The sequence below is a fragment of the Pipra filicauda genome, unplaced genomic scaffold (genome assembly GCF_003945595.2).
Source record: "Pipra filicauda isolate LSUMZ 115617 unplaced genomic scaffold, ASM394559v2 scaffold553_size308853_pilon, whole genome shotgun sequence".
Lineage (NCBI taxonomy): Eukaryota > Metazoa > Chordata > Aves > Passeriformes > Pipridae > Pipra > Pipra filicauda.
Window position 1 is genome coordinate 134,326 of NW_024104702.1, and position 23,812 is coordinate 158,137.

Here is a 23,812-nt window from a genome sequence, read left to right on the forward strand (position 1 = left end):
ATGTTCCGTGAAATGTATTCTGTCTTCAGTAGTTCATAGGAATTGCAACATTGTTAGTCCTGTTAACCCCACAGAGCTATGGCACTGTGATTTTCAGTGTAAGTATCAACACTGGTGAGTTTCAAATGAAATGGTAAATACTGTTTTCACACTGTACTAATTGCAGTGGAGGTTCTCCAACAAGCTTGCATCATAGCTGACACTGGAAAGAAAAGGGCAGTATAGAATTTTTATTATGGAAAGTAATAAGGAAAGAAATGCAACAACATAACCTTGTTATCCCTTAGGTCTGGCTTGATTACAGACACCCACTCACTGAGCAAAGCTAACCTGGTTTTGGAGAGAGGGTGAACAGAAAAGTACAGATGGATTTATATAAGGTTACTTTTCAGTGGACATCCAATCCCACAGGACAGCTGTGAGACCACAGACTCCTTTTTTAGAATTCTCTTCATTTTTTCGCTTTTTATTTTAACAATAGTGATCCACCAAATAGGTAATCACAGTTAGGCATCTGCTCCTCTAATGGGACCTACAGCCTGACATTCCCATCCTGTGTAGGGAGTATTTTGGGTCTCAAGACAGGGTTCCACTAAAATCTGCCCACGGAGTGAAGAACTGCCAGTTCTCTGGCAGGCAGTGGGAAAAACCTGAAGAAAATCTGTATTAAAAACTCAATCTTCCCAAGTTTTAGCCATGCCAATTATGCAGACCAGCTATGGGATTCACAAGCTGCTTCTAATGGTTGTAATCCAACCTCATGTGGTTTTTTAAGTAAGGGATGTGTCATTTACACACAGGTGCTCGAGAGACTGCTGTGACTGCTGACATTTTGACTCAGTGCTTACAATACTATCAGATGCAGGGGGTGCAGATTGTCCTTGGTGCTTTTCCTGCCTCCCCCCTTCTATGCAGACTGCTGTAGTCAGTGCTGAGCTGGTTGAACCTGTCCTGTGTCTGGAGAGGGAGGTGAGGCCAAGTTTTTGATCCAGAGAAAGACCATAAATGAGAGCAGGTGATACTATACGTGAGCGATTAGGGCATCACCTGAGCCAGGATATCCTAGTTCCAATCTACAAGGGCTACTTTTATTCTATTGCCTGTTGGATGTAAAGATTCTGTTAGGTATTAAGGGAGGGTTTAATATCTGATGTTTAGCAACTAAAAGAAACAGAGAAATACTCTTAAGAATTACACTTGAAATGCTTTTATATCAAGCATTAGAAAGATACTTGATAGAAGAGATAAGAATTTGTGATTTATTTCCCAGTCAGAGGTGCGAGCAAAGAACATTTGTGTTTTTCCTGTGGTATTTTCAGAATCTTTGTTGTAGTTGTTTTTTGTAGGTTTTTTGTTTGTGTTTTAAATATGAGGCACCAGCTGGAAACATGCTAAGCTGTTGGTTTTTTATTTCAGTTGTAGGTAGTGTACACCATCTTTTACATTTTCTTACCTCAAGAGGTACCTTCTTCAGTTCCTTTGGTCAGACTTGCGCAGTTACAGTTCTGCCCCTGTTCCTGGCAAAGTCAGAGACTTGCTGTCAACTGCAATGGGGCAGGCAGGCCCTTAGTCCCATGAGCAGTTAATATTTAACCTTCTTGTGGACTCTGGCTTGGTTTTAGTGCTCCAGCCCACTGGGAGTGCCTGCTCAGGAAAGAAGTTCGGTACCAAAATGCTATTCAAAGTCTCCATTGACTAGAGGGTCGAACTCAGCTCTCCCACAATCTCTAGAGCTGCCGGCGAGAGATCCAAAGCTAAAGCTTTCTGAGCATGAAAACGTCCCAAAATGATGCATTCTCTAACCTTCACTGTGAAACAAAGTTTTTTAAATCTGTGACGTTTTATAAGGGTGCCTTGCATCAGGGTTTGATAGAACAGGTTGATGTAGACAAGCTGGAGTTCGATGTATCAGTATGTAAGAGGCCATTCAGAGGACGAACATGGGGATGAGCACTAGCACTGGTAAGATTCAGGCATTCCCCTTTCCTTCCTACAGTAGGATTTTGTATCTCTACCACTGTCAGGATAGAAGAGGCTACATGGGTAGGAAGTTCCCTTGCATGTCTGCTGCTAGTGTCACTAAAAGTTTCCCAGGCCAAGATGGAGAAGCTGAGGCTTTTTAGATTAGCCACCCTCAGCAGGCATTCCGTCCCTGTTGGCACCAAGCCATTCTGAAGGGAGGCTGGAGATGTCTGGGGATCTATTTTAAGCCATCTTTGCAGGGGTTTTTTGGATGGCGGGGAGGTGGGGGGAATGAAGGGAAGGTGCAAATTGAGACCCAACTTTTCATTAGGCTAAACCAGCTGTGTTAAGATGTGTTTGAATGACAGCAGAAATGGGCATACGCTGCCAAGAACCCTGTGACACTTGTAGCATGCTGCAGATGTACCAAGCATGTGGCAGAAGCATATGAAAAGTTCCTTAGAATACAAGTAGTGTCATCTGCTGCCTAGTCCCTTGCATTGCTGTGTTATTTAGCTGCCTCGCTAGGTGGGGAGTAGGCCTGATTACTGACTTGTTTGTCAAGTGAGGCTAATTAGTTGCGTGGGTGGAGGATTGGTTTCAGGCTCATCAGGAGGGCATCCTCATCCTTTCCTCAATTATATGCATCCAGCAGCGGGGTTGGGCATAGACGGTATTTTGTGGCTTCTTCTATAGAGCTTATGGACAGAAATGCTGGGCTAAATGGGGCACTGAGAGAATCTTTTTTTAGCCAGTCACACTGGGACCGTGAATTGCGGCAGCACAACTGGCACTTTTGCAGGGCGTAAAGAACTCTTCTTTCTCACCCTGCAGCATATGTGACGAGAGTGGGTGTGCAGCGATGATCAAGTCACTGAGTTAAGTGGCAGGCCCGAGTTAAGTGGCAGGCCCGTGTGACTGATTTACAAATACCAGTGTTCTTTATTTACACAGACATGTAAACAACAGAAGGTAAACAACACCGCCCAGCTCAGTCTAACAAACAGGCTGCTGCTGTTTCACTTCAGGACCTGAGGTGTTTTAGACATTTCACAGAAACTGTAATGACAGGAAACACAGGAAGGCTACGAGGTTACCTTGACTCTTCTTTGCGCAGGAGTTGCATGCACGGTGCGGCGTGGGGGAATGGCACCACTCGAGGCCACAAAACACGCGTATGCAAAGAACCCACTCAGACCTTGCCTCAAGTTCGGGTATGGCTAGAGTATTCATGAGTAGTATCACTGCAACCAGTCTGTCCTCTGACAGCACTTTCCACCCAAGGGTCTGAAAGCACTTTACAAACAGACTGAATAATCTTGGCTGCATCCTTTGCAGATTATCCCATTTACACACAAGGAAATGGGGGGCTTTCGAAGAGTGACTTTCCCAGAGCTCAGGTTTTACTGGTCTCGTTTCCCAACCTTGTGCTTAAAATATAGCACCATTCTTTCTTCACAGAAGTATATCACTTCTTGACACTTCAGGACAAGCTTTTGAATTCAGAGAAATGCCCCAAGCACTGGAGGTAGAAGGGCAGCAGATGGTCCCAGTTGCTACCAGAAGCTGTTTTGCTCCAACGCTGCCTCTGCTGAAAGAGGAGCCAGCTACTGTGCGATACATTGCACCCATCCCCACACTTTTTCAAGTTTGTCCAAAAACAGAACTAAGGGGAACATCAGCTGCAAAAGAAAAATTATTTGAAAACAATGGTGCTGATCCACTGTCTTGCAAATTTAACTGCAACAGTACACACACTCTGTTATACTTAGTTGAAATATTTCAAGTAGAAATGTTACGCTAAATTTGTAAGACAGAAAAATACCTAGTGGAGCAATAAAGAGTTCAGGAAGTTTGCTGCTTTGTGCCAAGGAACAAATGTCCTTACAGTTTAGCAGCAAAAAGGTCAGCTAGGGCTTGAACAGGATTTAATTCTCAGCTGTAAATTCACATTTTGGTTCCATGCACACTTCCTAAATAAAAAAAGAAACAAAACCAGATTAACTGGTGTTGGATTTGTTGTTTGGTTTTGTTTGGTTTTTTTGGTTTTTTTTTTTTCTTTTCTGTTGTAGAGTGATCACCATGGCTTGAACCCAAAACCATTCAGCCTTTCTACTTATTTCTAACATGAATTACAAGTTAGATGGCTCAGCTCATATGCTAGATCAAATTAAAGCATGTGAGAATTGCTGCTAAAAAAGCAGCTGGGAAGTTGGGTTTGAGCACAGTATTTAAATGCTCAGCTGCCTTCTCTTGTGCACATTATGCTTCAAGTAGTTTAACTTCTACCCTCCCAGAAAGAACTACAGTGATGCCCTATCTTCAGTTTTCATAGGAAAGGAGATGAATCACCACAACCATAAGATACACCATTTACAGCTGCCAGTACAGCAGCAGGTAAAATAAAGACAGAAAAGGAGGTCTGTTTTTTCTTAAACAGGCCTTTCTGCAATCCTTTCAAACCCCCAGGTGAAAAGGAAACTTAAGAAATTCTCCTTAAATAAAAGCTATGTACAAATTGCACACATTGCAAATGGAGCACTGAGATCAGTTACAGAAAATAAGATGTACAGTCTTCACTGATAACATCTCTCTTGCTACAAACAGTGATAAACAGCATATGCTTTCTTCAGATGTCAGAACCCAGCAAGACAGCAATATTATGTACACAGGGCTTGTTTGCCTTCTGCCTCCCACAGCAGAGTCCCTCCAAACTCTGTTTTTGCTTCAGAAAGCTGTGCAGTGATGTTCCTATGCACCACACCTCTCCTGCTCAGCAAATCACAAGAGAGCTGTCATTGCTGTCTGACTTATGGGTTTTAGGCAGTCTCTGGGTGTTGAGTAACCCTCGTTCCCAAGGGCATTTTGCTGAGGTTTCTGGTAGTCTGTGCTGTAGCTCACAGAGGTCAGAACACCATTAACTTTGGGTTTGTCATAGTTTATGACACTCTGGGGTGTCTGATAGTCTCCGTTCCTGGTGTCAGTTTTACATGAACTGGAGAAGCTGCCAGCAGTAAGGGAGTGTATCTGAGATGAGACAACAGGAACATTGTAGCCATTTTCAGAAGGGAAATTATTTTCTCTTGCTATGTGCCGTTCTATGATGGGGGTGGCGTATTCAGGCTCTTGGCTGGTCAGGGGCAGAGCATATTCATGCCGGTTAGCTCTGTGAGGGCAGCGATAGTGATTTTCAGACTCGGAACTCCCCCCTCTTCCCTCATCTTTGGTGTCCACGGGTCGAAAAGTAGATCCTTTACGTGTTACTGTCCCAGTCCCAATCATGAGAGGCTGCTGATAATCTAAAAGGAAGCATGAACTGCTCAATAAGGCACAGAATGATTATTTTATGTATGTAATACTTATGCAGAGACAGGTATTTTATGATGAAAAACTACTCACTTATTATATCAATTGTGTGCTTATTGGGGATATGAGGAAACCTTTCCGCAGCACTGATCCTGTAAACTCCTTCCGCGAGCAAGCGTTGTAGAACATGGCAGAAGCTCTTCCACGGAGGAGCTCCAATCTGCCACCCCTTTTCCTACTCCCCCCCTCCCTTTCCCCACCTACCCACCCAAATAAATTAACATTTCTGGAATATACTTAAAAGCCCTAGAAAAACAAGTGAAGTCAACAAAATACTAGCACCAAACTGGACAAAGGGCATTGCATGAAGATCTTCAGGTGAGAAGTTCTCCACAACAAGTGTTCCACTTTTGGAACAATTAAAATACCCAGGATTCTTAACGAGACGACTTTATTTAAAAGGCATCTCACAGTAGCTGACTGACAAGATGGATGAAGTTAGGCAAAACGGCAGCCAAGAGAGTCAGTGGAAGTGTGAAACACACTAAGCCAGCTCGCACGGCTGCAGGCATGCCAGGGGGAATGAGTGTGGGAGGAGAAGCAGGACTGGTGCTCCCAGAGGAATTGGGCAGTCACCCTGGTGAAGGGGGATGACAGGGATACAGCTGGTGACAGGCAAACGGCCTGAGCAGGAGCAAGGAGTGAGATGGAGGAAATACGGCCTCAAGATTTGCTTGTTTGCACCTCTAGTCAAGGCAGATGCCAGACTGCCATGTAAGGAGGAGGTCTGAACTAAAAAGTTTTTTTAAAAAATCCAGTAATACTATTATGAGAAAATTCAATGTTCTAACTTTCTCACTTTGGCGCTGGTGACAATCTCATGTGGATACATACAGTGGCCTGAACAGTTCTAGTAAATGACACTGCTAAAGTATCGTGTTTTGATGCAGGCGTGAAAGAAGTTAGCTCAGTTTCTGTTCTGGCATCGTGGTTCATCTGACATGAGTGTTGAATTCGATCCCATATGTCCTGTGAATCTTTTTGGCAGTTTCTGGCTAACTCCCAAACTTCAGCATGGAGGGTGAAGGTGTTATGATATTTCACTAAGTAAGTGGTGCAGCTCTCCTCCGCATCGCTGCCGCCATCCCCAGCAATCTCTCGCTCAGGATGCAGCATCTCGACTTGCTCCTGGCTGCCTTTGGGAACCAGCAGGCAGATGGGGATTTGAAGTGAGGGAATTCCATGTAGCATGATAACCTATATGCAAATTGTGTGCTCTCTGCAATTAAATTATTAAATTTTCTGAGTTGCATTCACATTTTTATTTCATGTTTCTTATTTTTAAGGAGACTGTAAATGAAAGGCTAAGGCTGGGAAGCTGCCTGGGCCAGGCTGAGAGTTAAGACTTCCCACAAACACAGCAGGAGGGGAGGATGGACAGAGCAGAAACTCCCCAGGCATGGCCAGGGGAGCCAAATAACCGTGATGTTTGAGCAACCTTTATTCATTCTCTTTCCTTCATGATAGAAAACTGCTTTATAGATCTCTGCATATTTACATTGAAAGTTTCTATAAATGATTGAAACTGTCTTTGAAAGATATGGAGGGTAGCACCATATGGAATTACAGTAACCATCCTTTTGTTTTTAAATGTATTTCTCTGCCAAACACTTTGAAGAAATTCTAAGGAATTTCTGAGGTCTGGAGGCTGGAAACAGCAAACTAGTCTTTCTTCAAGATTGCTGATCACTGATCTCATGAAATGGCTGCTCTCACCAGCCTTACCAGACAGACTAGACTAGGCGGGGTTAAGATGTGCTAAGAGGATGAATTAAAAAATCATCCCTTTGGAATGCAAATAGTACTGATGTGGGGATTTGCTCTACCCAAACAGTGACCTAGAGCTAAGGTAGCACAGGAGAGAAGCACTGACTTTTTTCTTCTCTGCAATCTACCTGCTTCCACTTCAAGGGGTCTCATCTCCCAGATAGTTCAGCACCAGGAAAGCTGCACCGGGATCTCAGCACAACTTCCAGCTGGGCAGGAAATCCCACCACAAACCAACTAAGTAATTTTTCTATTTGCTCAGCAGAAAGGGGCATTATATTTTGTTCCATTTTCAGAAGCATTTGTTTTTAAATAGAAACACAAAAATTAGTCAGCAAAGGCAAACGATCCTATCCTAGGCATATTCTTGCATTCCATCCATGCCTGAGTGCCTTCCAGCATTTCAGAGTCAGAAAATCTTTCCAACAACTCCAAGAAAAAAATTCTAAAGTAGTGGTCTTTCCCTCCCTAATATATTTAGCTGCTTCACTACATATCTGGGATGAACATGGGTAAATCTATTCCTGGGCCTCAGCTTGCATAAGAGCTGGAGCTTGTAATATTGCTGGGCCATCCCCCTCCATTACCTGCTCTGCACATGGAGCAAAAGGAATGCAGATGAGGGGAAGCAACTGTTACCTGCCATGTCACTGGTGACCAGATCCAGTTTTTGTGGTGTCTCCTTCTCATTGTTATAGCTGATGGTAAATTCAGTTGACTGATGTCTGGTGAAGGGCTGCTTGATTTGTTTCCAACAACCTATGATAAAGAAATAAAAATAGAAGGCTTATCAGCAAGTTAAATGCTTAGAATCAGAAGATTTACCAGGAAGTTTAATATTTGGTGTTCTCTTTGCTGTCGATATATATTTAAAGTTAAAAACCAAGGCTAAAATAGGCTGCTTGTAAAAAGAGCCCCCTAAATATGGAGGGTGAAGGAAAAAGTGATTCATCAACTGGGATTTCCAAATGAAAATGAATCTTTACACAGGATTTTTTGGCAAGAAGGGCTCAGATTCTGTAGGTGCCTGCACTGATGCCTTAACAAGGTATATTGATAAAATACTAGCTTTAAATCAGTTACATCTTATGGCATTGATTATGTGGCAAAAATAAGGCTTAATTTTTTTTTCAGTAGATTAGTGTGGCTTTCATTTTGTTGGTATCTGAGCATCTGCACTCATCAGTTCATTTGTTCTCACAACATCCTTGTGAGACAGAAAAGAAAAAACTCCACAATGTCAGGCATTTCCCCGGAGCTGGCAACAGGAGGTCTGTGGAGAGGTAAGTTCGACTACCAGCTTTCTAAGTCCCAAGCTTGGTTCACAAGGGCTTAGGAGCTTGATTTATGAAGCACGCATGCAACAAATGAACTGACTGGGTAGGAGGCTATCTCCAATTTCTTGGGATTTGTCCTCATTAGCAAGTGAGAAAGGATTATGATGTGACCTTGAAAAATCATATTAGCAAATATGATGTTAAGTACAAATTAATTTTCTAATGAGGGCAAGCTGCAGTGGGGAACAACATTCCTTTCACTGACGTCAGCGCCTGCTGAGGGATGAAATTTCGCAGCTGAGCTATTGCAAAACACTTGTCAAGAGACATATGAACTGCTTAGTGGTTTCTTTTTTTACAAAAAGCCGAGGTTCAGAAGGATATTCCTCTATCAAGTTGGTTGGCCAGGAAAAACAGCTAAACCCCAACTGCCAAGCTGATGGGAGACCCCACTCCAGAAAGCGTTATTGAGCAAAGAAAATACTTCATCGGGGTTTTGCAGGCATCTCCTAAAGCGGTGTTCTCAAGCCAATCCCTCATTCGGATTTTACACATGCAGTACAGTTGAGTATTGTTAAGCTTTATAAACACAGTCCCAAACAGGGAGGGCAGTGAGATAAGAATATTAAAGCCATAAAAAATGATTATCCCTTGCTCTCTTGAAGAAAGGCAATCCTCTCTGCTGCGGGGAAAAGAAAAAGAAAGCAGCAATTTTCTGCAAAATAGGTATTTTGGAGGAGGGAGGGAAAAGGAGGGCACCTGGGAGCACTCTTACATGCTAATTTATGCACTCCGTATAATAGATCTTTTGTTAATTGCCTTTCTGTCATAGAAACCAAATTATATTGTTTCTCAGGGCACTGTACTAGGATGACACAAGTGGGACTATCGTTTGCCATTTCCCTTGTATGAAGAGGTGAATTTGAATGAGGAAATGTGGATGCTATTTCACAAGCATTAAATGCTTAGTTGCATAACCCCCTTCTTGTTGGCCCAATGGACAGGACAGGATGAAGTGCATGATTCTCCACTAACCTGATTTCTGAGTACTGGATAATCCATAGGAAAGTCCTTTGGCTTCTCGCCTGCCAGGAGAGAAAAGGAATTATGAATGTCTGTACTCACAGCATTTCAGTTTCATGCATTAGCTCCAGCAGAGCTTTGTGTTTAGTGGCCGAGGACAAGGCTTCATTTCAAGTTCCTGGAGGCTGGTGTTTACCAGAACGTCAGGCATGCAAACCAGCACTTTGACATTTTCTATTTCCCCATCTGTGTGCAAGTTGTGAGTGCTGGTGCTCAAATGTCTGGGACTGGCACTCATCAATTTGATGTGTTCATGTCTCTATGTCCATAGACCCAGGCTATGTTTGCATCTGCTCTTCTGAATTCTTTGGCTAGTTTATAGATTTACTGAGAATCCAGGGCAGATTTGGTGATGAAGCAGCATCACCAAAGCATTGCTTATACTTCCAAATTGCCATCCGCTGACAGAAATATTTTCTGGCTCTACATGCAAGTGCAGGTTCATATGAATGGGCATGTGGCAAGAAGCACAGTTAGCAGTGCTTCTTCCAGTCCTCTGACTTGTGAGTTGAAGTAGCTTAGTTTTAGCTGCTTACCCCAGTGTATGTGTGCAACTCCTTACAGCTGGGCTCTTTCTGCTTTCAGCCTGCTAGGTTAAGTGCTCTGACTTGAGGCACTGGGAAGCAGAAACACAACCGGAGGGAAATAAAAGAAAATGATCCAGATAGATAGCTAAAATCTTCCCTTCACTGAATTTTTACTTGGCTTTGGTGTGGAAAGTATTCTGTCTTCGATTGCTTTACACCGTAGTATTTTTGGGTATATGTAGGCTGAAGAGAACAGCTGGTTACCTTGGACTGTAAATTGGGGTGCGCAGTTCTGACCTGCTTTACCCTTGTTTTTCTCTGACTAGGGGAGGCATACGATAAGAAATACAATTTACAGAGATACAACGTGAATTCTACTTAAAAGGAGGACTGACAAACAGGATCAATTCCCAGCTCCCTGGTAAAGAGGCTCTGGAAAGAGGGCACAAAGTTGGACATGCTAGCTAGGTACCCACAAATGCCTCTTGTGACAAAAGTCATATCTTACTTGCGTAGGGCTGCACAGATACAAATTCCAGAGAACACGAACAGACACAGCACAATGAGGATGGGGACAATTATAGCTGTAAGCTTTAAACCTGCATGAGAAAAAAAAGTGATAAAAGTTTAAAAGGCAAATTACTCTGAAGATAATAATTTTTACTACAGAGAATGCAGCAAAAAGTAGATAATGTTGCAGGAATGCTCCTTGAAGAGAGCATAAAAATGTACATCTATAAAACTAAAATACTACTCCTCAGCCACACTTTCTTGCCATGTACCTACGTGGAACAATGTTGAGATGAAAGACTTGAATATACTTTCTCAAGGGTGACACTTGACTTGGCATCTATATGCATCCTTACAAAGAGCAGTTCTTTCTTATTACACACCAGATGACTTTTAAAAACCACTTACACACACTTTGTTTGCAGTTGCTTATAAATCTGCCAAACAAGGCTGCAATTTTACATGCTGAGTATGTGGCTTGTGGAACAGACTGAAGCATTTCAGTCAAAATAGTTCAAAGCTTTCCATGAGTGGATCTAGGGAAAAACCTGTTTAGCCCCTGTTAAATTCTAACACAACATGCTTTAGCACAGGGATTTGAAAATCAGCAGTGGGGTGGCTCTTGTGTCAGGAGTGTTTCATCCCCTGTTTCTACAGACACTTGCCAGCTGTGACAATAAGGTAGTACAAGTGTCCACGGGGTATTTACAATTTAGCAGATGAAATCTCAGTAGATTTAATTTTCAGTGAACATGGATATGGTTTACCCATGCTGCTGCACAGATGAATTGAGCTTCTTTGCTCTTGGCAAGAGCTTCAGAATGTTTTTTTTTATTACAGTGATTGCTTCTACAACCAGTTTTTTCACAGAGCCATTCCTACAACTATCGGCTATCTAGTGGGTAGAAGCGTTTGGTACAGTGGATCTGGTAATGCCTGCCTGGCTGTGGGTCCACCAAACAGTCAGTATAAGCACCAAATTTTGTTTGTTTGCTTTTTAAGACCTTAGATGCTAGCTCCACAGCATTAAAGGATGAAGACTGCAAATTCAGGAAGAAGTATGCAAATTAAGGTGGTCTGAGCCCCCATGAACACATGCATTATGGAAAAATGTTTAATTACATAACTACTGTATGCTGCTTTTAGCTGGGGACCCTCTCTGGGAGGGGTCATGATTGTGTAGAGAGAAGGTAACATTTTTGTGAGACCACTACCTCACATTTTTAACAAATTTTTATAATTTAAAAAAATCATAAAGAATAGGAAAATAGTGAGGAAGAGCTCTTCCAAAAATTGCTGCTGAATGCTCACTATAGTCCCTTGAGCAACCCACCAAGCATGGCAAATAAACCAATAGGACAGGGAAACTAAAGCCTGATGTTAACACATCAAGGAAAATTAAGGCTTTCGATCTCTTTCTGTGCCTTAAGACAAAAAGAACGTATGTTCCTCCCTCTTCTCTCTGTCGTTAATCTTTAATAAAGTCTGAAGGGAAAATGAAAGTTTTGGTTTATGAGAAAGTTTAAAGTTCACTCAGGCTGAAGACATGATGCATCCTAGAGAAAATGCAGCACTAGGTAGTGTTACCCAAGTTTGTTTCTTCTGACGGAATGGGCTCTGTAACAGTCCTGTCTTCTTTTCCAAGGGAGGTTTCTGTGCTCTGACTTGGTTTCTGCCACATTGAATGCGTAAATGAACTGTTAGCTGCAAAAGAGAAGGGGGCATCAGTGGCACTGGGGTAGCACAGTGGTTTTAGAGGCACCATGCCTGGGGACCACTTCTTACCCCATACCTGGCATTATTCGACACCCCATCAGCTCAAGCTTCAATGCTATTCTTTGGTTCCAAGTCTGAGGGATAATTCGCACATAACGGGCCACTATTGGAGGGATGAAGTTATTGCGTACTATGTCACCGGAGTTGGAGTTGCCTTGGAATACCTGCAATGAAATGTGCACACATTGTTTGCTCGGTTCTGAAAGTCTCTTTCTTCAAAGTGTTCCTGACATCCATCTTCAAAGATTTTCATTATCCTAAAACTAATACATTGATAATCTGGGATTCAGACACAAGATTTTAGGAATTGAGAGTTCTGGAAAGAAAGAAATAATCTTTTCAGTTCTGCCAGATGATCACATTTTTCTGTTAGCTCCGAGGAGAAAGATTATCACCATTTCAATTCTGTGTAATTTTTAGTTAATGTATGCTGGTATAATGCTATCATTTTTTTATTTAACAGCACAGCAGCACCCTTTCTTGGGAACAGGGGATAAAGACATAAAAAGAAAAAACTGAACTGAAGAGTGACTTTTAACCATGCAGTTGTTATTGCACTTATACAGTATTTCCTAGAATCAGCTCAGCCCCTTGTGCAGAACAGTAGTCCTTGCAATATTAATTCTTAGAGATGCTTCAGCATGATCTAGGAAAACTTAAAAGCCTGATGAGATAGAGAAGAGAGCTCAGCATATCTTAGATAAAATGCTAGGCCACACAGGGTTCCGATAGGACAGGTTCTGTCATGCACCTTAGCTGAAACTAAGATCATATATAATACTTTAATAAGATTATTTGCATATAGCAAGTCATTGTGGAAAACCACAAGTCTTTGCAGTTCAGCCACTACTAGGTTGATTTGTCACTTTTTGGGCCAACATCCCCTCAGTTTAATGCTTAAAAGAAACATTAAACCAGTTAATGTTGGGCAGTGAAATTCCTTGCCATGCAAGCTAAGAAAATCAGAGCTAGCAGGAAATCTCTCTGCAGCTCTACCAAATTTTTAAAACCTGTCATCAGGCCTGAGGACCAGGTAGAACCTTCTCCTGAGGCAAACTGAGCTCTCTCAGAAATGATAAGTGAAGGTCTGACTTTGAACACTGTGGGGACACAGAGTGAGGCTTTTGGGGTTTCTTTTGTTTGAAAGGAAACATGAGGTTTTCAGGGGATAATGTTATCAGACAAACTTGTGCAGCGCCTCTTTTGTCTGCATTAACTTGGTGCACTTCTTTTATACGTTCATTGCCAAAGTCACATAGAGTCTGTGAAAGCTGTTGGGTACTTTAGTGTAAGAGTGTATATTTTACATTGTGTTACACCAGTTCCTAACAGACGTAGGCTGTGCCCACTTGTGTCAGAAGAGTCCCACCAGTGAGGAGTGGGGAGTGGTGTAGCCCTGGTGATGGTAACACAGGCACTGCGGAAGCCACAGGCACAGCTCCAGCACCTGCGCTTTACCTGAGGGAGTTGTTTCATTTGGTGGGGGCGGTGGATTGACCATCCAGATGCATTTGAAGCTGAGCCTCAGCTTTGCTGGTGCTGTGCCGACCTACACTTCTGCACTGGTACAGCATTACTAGCACAGGCAAAAGCTGAGCTGAGCTAAAGACTTGCCCAAACAGCCTGCTGTACAGCTTTCATTACACGTTTTTTTGAAAGAAGGGTACGGACATACACATGCCTCCCTGTGTGTGTCCCACAACTTCATCAGTCCCTGGATAACTTCCTTGTTTTGACAAGCTTACTGTCTACTACTCCAGGGGCAAAAATTACACTGGCAAAGACAACCCAAGTTGAGACTAGTTTGAAACTCCTAATCTTTCTTGACAGTGAAAGCCTGCCCTTCAATGTCAAGGCAGCATACACATTATTGCTTTGTGTTTTCCTACCCTTCCCACTTTCCGTTACCTTTTCTTCATTGCTCAGAATCCCTTTGTAAGTTCTCCATTTTGAGTTGTTATTTTTATAGTTCATTGTAAATGTCTTCACGTAAAAGTTGAAATTCAGCATTGTGGATCCAGAACCAGTGGTCTTAATCCCTTTTGACAAGATGCAAAAAACACTTTCATTTGCTAGGTGTCTGTTTTAAAGGAACATTTTCAAATGCAAACACAGAAGCCAAAACAATTTGGAAAATTTTGCCTTCAAGGTCTTAATTTATTTTTCAAACTGTGTTGAAATTGAATTTAAGGTTGGATGAAGAATGGAAATCAGGTTTAAATTGTCAGAGCCATGGATATTTTTAACAGAGCACAAAGGGCTGAGAGAGCTGGGCCTGTTCAGGCTCGAGAAGAGATGACTGAGAGGGAACCTCATCAATGTGTATAAGCATCTAAAGGGAGGGTGTCAAGAGGAGGGAACCAGGCTCTTCTCAGTGGTGCCAAGCAATAGGACAAGAGGCAATGGGCAGAAACTGATGCACAGAAAGTTCCACCTGAATAAGAATCATAGAATTATAGAATCAACCAAGTTGGAAAAGACCTCCGAGATCATCAAGTCCAACCTTGATCCAACACCCCTGTGGTTACTAGACCATGGCACTAAGTGCCACATCCAGTCTCATCTTAAAAACCTCCAGGGATGGTGAATCCACCACCTCCCTGGGCAGCCCATTCCAATATCTGATTACTCTCTCTGTAAAAAATGTCTTCCTAAAATCCAACCTAAACCTCCCCTGGCACAGTTTAAGACCGTGTCCTCTTGTCCTACAGCTGGTTGTCTGGGAGAAGAGACCAACACCCACCTGGCTACCACCTCCTTTCAGGGAGTTGTAGAGAGTGATGAGGTCTCCCCTGAGCCTCCTCTTCTCCAGACTAAACAACCCCAGCTCCCTCAGCCTCTCCTCATAGGACTTGTGCTCGAGTCCCTTCACCAGCCTTCACCTGGAGGAAGAACTTCTTTACTGTGCAGGTGAAAGAGCACTGGGAACATGTTGCCCAGAGAGGTTGTGAAGTCTCCTTCACTGGAGATCTTCAAGAACCATCTGGACACAATCCCGTGCCATGTGCTCTGCTTGAGCAGGGAGGGTGGACCAGATGACCCCCTGTGGTCCCTTTCCAACTTTATCTATTCTGTGATTCTGTGACTCCAAAATGATAATTGCTTTTTGGTATTATGGTCCATATCAGCCATCTTTACATCTTTAGCAGCAACTGTAATTTACATTTTTACACCTAAATCAGGAGATGGAAACAGGAATTTCTTTCACCTGGACCATTGTTTCAAAGGCTATGACTTTCATGTTTCTTATTGATTCCAGACCTGCATCATTAACAGATCCTAAGCAATTGTTTATCATCCACCCAGGCTCTACCAGTCCCTGTGTGTTTTGCTCTGTCAGCATGTTTATAGATCAGACACACATGACAATTGAGTTGAACACTATATCTCCATAGGAAGACCAGTCTTGTAAATAGCCAACATTTTTTTAAATATTCAAGAATATTTTTAAATATTCTTGAATGCAGAACATTTCATTACATTTAACAAAAGAAACATTGCATTTGTGCACTATTAGCTTTTCTGCTGCATTCATTTTGTTCTCCAGCTGCAACACCAGTTTCTAATAACCAGACAGCGACATACCTGTTATTCTCTTCTTCTCTCCCAGGTCTATCTCCAACCATTCACGATTGCTGCTGTGGTTAGAGGCCCAAGCCAATCCCAGGACTTGAAGCCAAGCCTTGTCAGGAGACCACTGGAATAGTTGCCCAAACTCGTTGGTCTCCTCCCAGTAGGAAGATGCAGTAACCTGGCTCTTGGAGAGGAATCCCTCTTCCAGACTGAGAGATTTGTTGCAGCCTAGGAGTCCCCACACAGACAGGCAGAAGGAGTTACTTTGCGTTTTCACAGGATATTTTTATATTAGGCTAGCAACATTTAAAGACCACCCACAACAGCCAAATCAGACATTGCTGAATCTACTGCTAGCCTGATGCTCTCCATTAGCTGTGGTGTTTACCAGAATTTGTAGTGGATGATCCAGTACCAGCATGGTGCAGTCCCTCTCCTTTACCAATCTAACTCCTACGTACAAGACACCTTCTGACTGCATCTGCTATTTTTGCAATTTTGTTTTTTTAATCTCTGCACTTTTGTCTCATTCCTGTGAAGACTTTTTATTTTTAAATTTTCCTTCTGAAACATAATATTTATGTTTTGAGATTGGTGTTAACTAATTCTGCTGTACAAAACATTTCACAGATGAAGGCACTGTACTGAAAGGAACACTTTACTGTAAATATTTCATGATTCTCACCTGCAATTAGAGCTAGGAAAGTTACTCATTAGAGAAGTTCCTTGATACTGCTGCCAAGACATGATATCATGAAGATAATAGCTGCAGGTAAGTATTACAAACTCCACCAAAGAACCCACAAAATTTCTGCACATCGAGGTTCTTCAGAGAAAACAGGCCAGTGGAATATGGTTTCAATGAAGTTAAAAATAATTCCTTGGCAGATTTAAAGGCCTATACATCCTCTACACGTTTTCAGTTTTCAGTGGAATAGTAAATGATTTTATCTCAAATGAGTAAAATATAATCCAAATGAATGAATGTGAACTTTTCTCCCCTCTTTGCTGTGTTTTATGCAAATGAACATCTTGACAGATTAAAAAGAGGGTTTTGCATCTTGGAAAGTCATAAACAAAAACTCGTTCTATATCAGTGCAATATAAATATATCTTCATTCCTCCTATGGTTTTTTTTCTCTTCTTGTATGATGAAGATGAAATTTATAAATGTCTGAAGAAAAATTGCTTTAATTTTTCTGTAGCCAAAAGTACATAAAAATGGGATTATCTGATTGCCATTTTTCATATGCTGGCACTAGAAATGCAACAGCAGAATACTATTTCGGTTTCTCGTCTATGTGCGTATGACCGCACATATTCTCTGGTTTTTTTCTAGCTCACTTCACATCCCTTCAATTTTTTTATTCACTTACCAATTTTAAAAAATTGCTGTCCTAAAACATCCTTCTTAGACACAGCCTGACATTCTCCTGATCATTTTTCAAAACTTTTGCAGAAAATACTTAAATAAAAAGGTAACATATGAATAGCTAAAAATAAAGCAATTGTTCTTACCATTCGAAGTAAATGTAAACCGCTTATCTGACAGTGAACCACTGTAAGAAAAGAAAAAGGTAATTCAGCCTTTCATGAGGTGATCACAGGAATGCTGAGGTACAGTTTCAGAATCACTGTTTATCCAGTAAAATGTCTCTGACATTGGCCAGTAAAATGTCTCTGGCCAAAGCCGCTTTCTTTGCACTCTAGTGCATCTCTTACTGTGACTGAATTCCAATCATTTTGTAAATGGATTTGAACATTTGTTATGCTTTAAAGTGACTTCCTGTTGCATCAGCCTGTTACTCTTGCTACATGTGAAGGAGTTACACTTGATGGCAAGTAAACCACACCAGCTCTGGCCATTCCTGCTTCGGCTTCAGATGTGTCATAGGATGCCACTGGATGAAAACTACTTGTTTTAATCTGGGTGGGAACCACTTCTTTATAACCATGGCCAACATCTCCCATCAGGAATGGTTCTTTATGCTCCATTAACCACATCTATGGATCTCTTTTTCTTCCTGCTTCTGACAGGGACTGCTTTGCTTCAGGAGAAAAGCCATTTCTTGGGCCACTCCACACAGGCCTGCACAATGCAGGACAAGATAAAATCATCACTGTGAGGGAAAGCTGAGCTTCCCTTGGCCTCCCAGGGAGCACTTTCTGATTCCCAAGGAGATGCCCCTGAGGTTTCATTCCAGAAGCAATGACGCTGACTGGCTGCCTAATAAAAAGGAAGGCCTGGTTTTAACGTGAAATTAGTTTGGATTTCTTAAAAATCTGACCTCTTCACTGTCACTTCAATTAGCTGCATGCATCACTTGCCCCTTTTGAAAAGCCTTGGCCAGCGTGACTGAGCAGTAAAACAACTTCTGCACTAAGCATCAAGACAGTTCCCTTTCAGGCTGCCCTTTTGTTGTTGACCAGGAAAATTTCCCCCCGAGGTACTGTCTGCAGGCTAAACCACGGTGTGCACTGTCTGTATGTTTTGAGAGTACTGCAAATGGGGAATAGGAAAGTAGTCCCATGTCAAGGTCAATAAAAACTCTGCCTCTTTCTGTCACTGAGGGAAAACTAATGACTACAGGCAAACGAAGCCCATCAGAGATGATGGGGAGCACTGGGTGGGAGCTGATTTGTTTGGGCATGTAGGCGGCATGTAGCTAGAAGGGGAAACATGAGCCCTCCCTCCCACATCTTCCCCCCAGGCAATCCTCAGGGGCGATCAGATGCACTCTGCTCACTTCAAACCAGTTCGACATCAGAGCCAAAATATTTTTTGCTTTCTTAGTTAATGCAAAGCAATCCATTTCAAGAAAAAAGAAGAAAATAAACACCTATGGTGATCAGTAAAACCTACCCAAAACAGCAATCACGGCACTCCTTGAATATGATAAAGCTTTGTAATAAAAAAGTCACCCAGATCCCTTTCAAATAGAGAGCAGCAAATTTAGCAAATAAAGGGAGGAGATTACCATTTCTAAGGTCTATAAAGCTATGAAATCAAGCTGAAATACTTCTGCTATAATTCACTAAAGAGGAAAAAGTAATTCAGTAAGTGGTAATTCATCAGTTTCCTAATGTGACAACTGGCATTCGTCACACAAATTCCACTTTGTCCTTTAAGGAAGGGTATCGCCCCCTGCTCCTCATTTTCCTGACAACCTTCAGGATCCGGCCTTTCTAACAGTACTAGTGGCAGCACTACATAGAAGACCTGTGCTGGTAGCTCTGCAAAAAAAGGATGCTACTTCCCATAATAAGTAAAATAAATAAATATAAAATACATTTTTTTTTCCAGAGTTGGTCTCAAGCAAGCTTTTCCTAAGCAGTGAAAGTTAACCCCAAATCTCATCTTTCTCTGTTCACAAGCACACAGTATCTTGCGTTTTCAAAGACAAATGATTTCATGTGTGTGGATGTATAGTGAGAGGCCAGGCCACGTCACAAACTTAAACCCTCATGTATTTGTACTGGGTAGCAGAACTGCCCAATAAATTCAGCCACTTGGTCTTCATTACAGCATTTGTGGGTGCAGGTCCATGCGTGGATCATGAGAACTGAAAACCTCACAGATGCTGGTGCGTAACAAGCGCACTGAAAAATGGAGTGGGGAGGTGAAGGTCAGCTCTCCCGGGATGATGGGCAAGCGAGCTGTGTTAACAATGCAGATACTTAACAGCTCGATGCACTCCAGCACCAGCTTTTGATGAGGTCAATTTCAGCTCAAGCCACTAAATAATTTAAATCTTTAGTACTGGAATCCACTGTAAATGAGATTTTAAAAGCTTGAGTAAGCTTTTATTTAAGAGTACCTGAAAAGCTCTTAAAGCACTGCTGCTCAAGCACCAATTTTTTCTTGCCAGCACTGGCTTCTCTGCAGGATTTTCTTTCACTGTGTAGGTACCCTGAGGACAGGGAAGCCATGCAACTTTGCAAATACCTCTTGTAAAAGCTTTCTTAAAGCATATGTGTTGGTTCATTTTTTTAGTAAACAGGCCCACTGTTTCTAGGAACATTTTTTCATGATTTGAAATAAAAGGATTTCCCTGAATACTCCAGATTTCCTCTCCTGGCATAATGGGCTCACACCAGCAGTTCATCTGCTCCAGGGATTGTCCCAGCTGCCATGTGTGGCAGAAGCATCCTAGGAATCCCATTTTTCTTAAGGTCCATGCCATCTAGTTTGCAGGCATCCAACCCAGTATGAGCCTGTTTACCTGTAGCTCCCTGTATAACCTGTAGAAAGTGACAGTTGTCTCCTCAGGGCAATTCAGTCTCTTCAAGATGTGCATCATGCTCAAGGAGTGCCCTGGTAGGCAGAAGAGCTACAGGGCCTATGCTCCTTCTTAGGCTGCTTTCTCAGGGGCTTCACATTAAATTGGCTACATCCAAGCCCTGGAGGCTGGCTTCAGCCTGGAAGCACGTTTCAGCTTTCCTTCAAGTAAATGGGAGTTTTCCCACTTGATGTAACAGAGACAAGTTTGCATCTCCATGGATACTTCTATTACTCACATGAAAGGGATGGGATATTTTGTGAATAGCAACATTAAAAGGACCCAGTTAAGGCGATTGGTAATTACATAAACTGTTTTTCCCCAGCACATGTGCATCTGCTGTCTTAAACACTTAATTCCTTGCCCATAGCTCTTGTACTGTGAAAAAAATACAAATGGGAATCATAACTGCCTTTCATTATAAAATTTCATGTGCTGCTATCTGAGTTACTCCAACTGGAACTCTCAAGGATCACAAACATATGAATGTATGTAAACAGTTCTGTAACATCTTCAGGTAAGGTACAAAGTATTAAATTTATGGTTTCACTAAGCTGGCATGTGTGATGGAAAGAATTTGTATTATTTGTTTTATGGAGGAGCTTGGTGCCTGAGCAGAGCTATCAATCCTGCTCTGCTTGATACAACTTTATATTAATTTTCTTTGGCAATCAACTTTCAAGAAATATAGAAAATATTTAGGCTTTACAGTTCTTTGGCTATGATCTACATACTAACCAGGTTTGTATACTTCAGTTCCATTATATATAAAGCATTTCAATCTGTGCTGAAGTTTAAGCACAGCAACAGAGCAAATGAATGCCTTTTTTTTTTTTTAATGAATGAAACTATGATTGTAAAATTGTCAGGAGGGTGTGAGAAATCATGGAGAAAACAAGAAAATAGTATAAAAAACACATATTCTCTTAGCTCTCATAGCTGTGGGATGGAAATTTCCCTTCCTACTTAAAAAAAAAGCCTCATGTAAAATCCAGATAACATTTGAAAATTAAAAACTATAAACCAAGAGGAATGACAGAAGCAGTTGCTGGAAGGGCTTACTGTGCTGGATAGAGATTAGAGGATTTATTTCTACTTCAACAACAGTACAATTAAAAGTGAGAAGATAAGCAGGAAATATAACACCCTTGCTATAAATATTCTAAAAGAGAAAAACTCTGAACATGTCAATAGCACAGTGTTTAAGAAGTTGTTCATTAAATCCCCTATGGCTCAATGGCACTTTTTATTTATTCAATCTTCCTAGCTTTTTTCAAACTTTAACATGAATTTACCATGATTTATTAGCACATCGATTAAAGGTGTTCCTTGCAGAACATCATGTTCTCTTGTATCTGCTAACAAAGTAATTTGTAGATATGTGTTGGAAAGAATAGAAGGAAAAAAAGAAGAAAATACTTCACTACATGGTATAGAGCCACTGAAAACTTTGAATATTCTCCTATCTCCAATGCCAACACCATTCTAATAAAGCTATAGAAACTAAGCCCAAAAGCCTCTAGACCCCCACCTAACATCTTTTCCTCCCCAACATGGTGTCCCCAGCTGCTTCTGCTGATGTGGACAGTGCACTGTACCCTGGGATTTGCCCCCAGTGTGAGCTCCACCAGTGGTACTCACTCTTGTGAGGGGATGCCATTGGCGACGGCACCTTCGTAGCGGCTGATGCCCTTCTGCTGCGTGACGCTGATCTGCCCACCCAGCTCGTCCGTGATCACGCCCGCATGTATCGCAGATTTGCACAACAGCGAGGTCTGAAAGGCAGAAGCCAAAACTCAGAAGATCAATCTGACAAACTGCAAATGCTTTCCCTTCCAAGCCACTAGTATACAGGTGTTACAGCTCATAAAATCCAGGTAAAGCTCAAGAGAAATACGAGGCAGGGGAGGAAGGAAGAACAGCAATCTTTGAAAGATATACATTTCCCAAAGTAATGTCTTTTGGGTTTTTTTTAAATGAAAGATCAAATAATCTGCTTCTGAGAAGGTGCTGTAAGATTGTCACTCCTCAGGAAAACAAAGTCAAAGGCAAGGCAGGATTTCCTTGGGAAGATAAATCAGTAATTGCTTGCTATTCTTGCCTGAAGGCAGACCTACCTATTACTGCACCTTAGGACTTGAGTCATGGCGTACATTAGGAGATTTAGCTATGTGTTGACTAGCTGCTGCTGGGTTTTAAGTATAGCCCATTTACCAGTGTCTGAGGTGGGATAGCGCTGAAAAATACAGGCAGGACAACTTCTGTGCTGACTAGGTGGCTGCAGGCAGAAATTGGTCTGGTTCACAGGGGCCCTGCTTGGGCTGTGCTACTGGAAAATCTGGGCTGCTGGGCTGTTCCCTCCAGGGAGGGCTGGCGGGGAGCAGGGGCTCAAAGGCAGCAGGTCTCCAGGGGAGCCCTGCAGGTTCTTCCCATCAGATAAGCTAAATCCTTCTTAATGGTGAAGGGAAAATGTCTTTCACAAATTCCTCAGTGCAGATAAGATCTGCATGAGGTCATGCCATGTGCTGCTTTTCTGTCCTAATCATCCAACCCAAGGGCAGAATAACTCCAGCTAATGAGAATGTAATGTGGCATTTCTTTGTTTCTTCAGCTCTGCCACTTTCCAGGCTGGAGCCGGCAAGCTTGAATAACTGGATGAACAGGTTAAACATCAACACTGACTTTTTGGAAACACAGCAACTGTTATAGTTGTGATAGGGTGGGATTTTACTTCAGGGATATGATTAAGCTTACTCTTTGAGATTTCACAGGTGTGACAGGAGGACAGTCCATGGTGAGGGGCACAGAGAGGGCAGAGCTCTGTGTGATATGAACTGTGGATAAATGCAAGCACTTGGGCAAATTCTTCGCTTTAAAGAACAAGCAGTTAGAACAACCCAAGAGGTTGGTAGTTATCAGTGGGATGTGATTAGGCAGTGTGTAATATTTATTTCATCTCAGAGGAGATTGCTAGGGTACTGCAGGCATAATCCTAAAGAAAAACCATGTGTTACTGAAATGTATTTTTTTCACATGTGGACACCAAAAAAGTAAAAACTAAAATCACAGAAATATTTGGTACATGGATGAACACTGCCTCAAGAGGGACAAACCCTATGCAGGGTTTTTCCAGAAAGCCAGAAACCACAAGTCAGTAGGTGTATTTGACAATTAGTGGACTTTGTTCTCACACAATTGATTTGTCTGTTTGACAAGTGTCTCTGTGTGCTTATATACTGATAGCTTACTTATATACTGATAATAAAGGGTCTATTTAACACAGTTGGGAATAATTACTGACAAAAGTCAAGCAGCAAAAATTTAAACTGAGTCATTCTATTCATGTTTCTTTCATCTTTATGAATTTCCCCTCATTATTCTGTGTACTTACATCTCTGTATCCTTCTCCAATATTCCCAGAAATGTCACCTGCTATGTCTCTGCAGCCAGCAGGACAGTATCTGCTGTAGTGAGAGGAGAAAGGCTTGTTTAAAACATGAACCGCAGTGATGATACACACAAATAAACTCATACAAAAGAAATGCTTTCAAACCAATAATTATTTTAGCAGCAATTTCTGGCTGGTGGTCTGTTAGTGAGTCTAGGGGATAAATAAATGGGCCCTTGAGTTTATAGGTGGACTGGACACAGTAGCACACAAAGAAACAGAAAAGCAGTTTTGCAAGGGCAC

The 23,812-nt window shown here is 41.9% G+C and overlaps 1 protein-coding gene across 1 annotated transcript in view; it reads right to left on the reverse strand.

Annotated features, from left to right (window-relative positions):
* Positions 1–2,881: 2,881 nt before the first annotated feature.
* The window catches only part of DCBLD1 (discoidin, CUB and LCCL domain containing 1), a 48,623-nt gene continuing 27,692 nt past the window's right edge, over positions 2,882–23,812 (reverse strand). The window contains exons 5-15 of the mRNA XM_027716318.2: positions 23,513–23,585; positions 21,763–21,896; positions 17,360–17,400; positions 15,854–16,069; positions 14,177–14,307; positions 12,285–12,432; positions 12,080–12,196; positions 10,491–10,581; positions 9,408–9,457; positions 7,735–7,854; positions 2,882–5,261 (exon numbers count right to left, since the gene is read on the reverse strand). Of these exons, the coding sequence (XP_027572119.1) occupies positions 4,744–5,261; positions 7,735–7,854; positions 9,408–9,457; positions 10,491–10,581; positions 12,080–12,196; positions 12,285–12,432; positions 14,177–14,307; positions 15,854–16,069; positions 17,360–17,400; positions 21,763–21,896; positions 23,513–23,585 (1,639 nt within the window). The 3' untranslated portion in view covers positions 2,882–4,743. The remainder of the gene's footprint in view (positions 5,262–7,734; positions 7,855–9,407; positions 9,458–10,490; positions 10,582–12,079; positions 12,197–12,284; positions 12,433–14,176; positions 14,308–15,853; positions 16,070–17,359; positions 17,401–21,762; positions 21,897–23,512; positions 23,586–23,812) is intronic.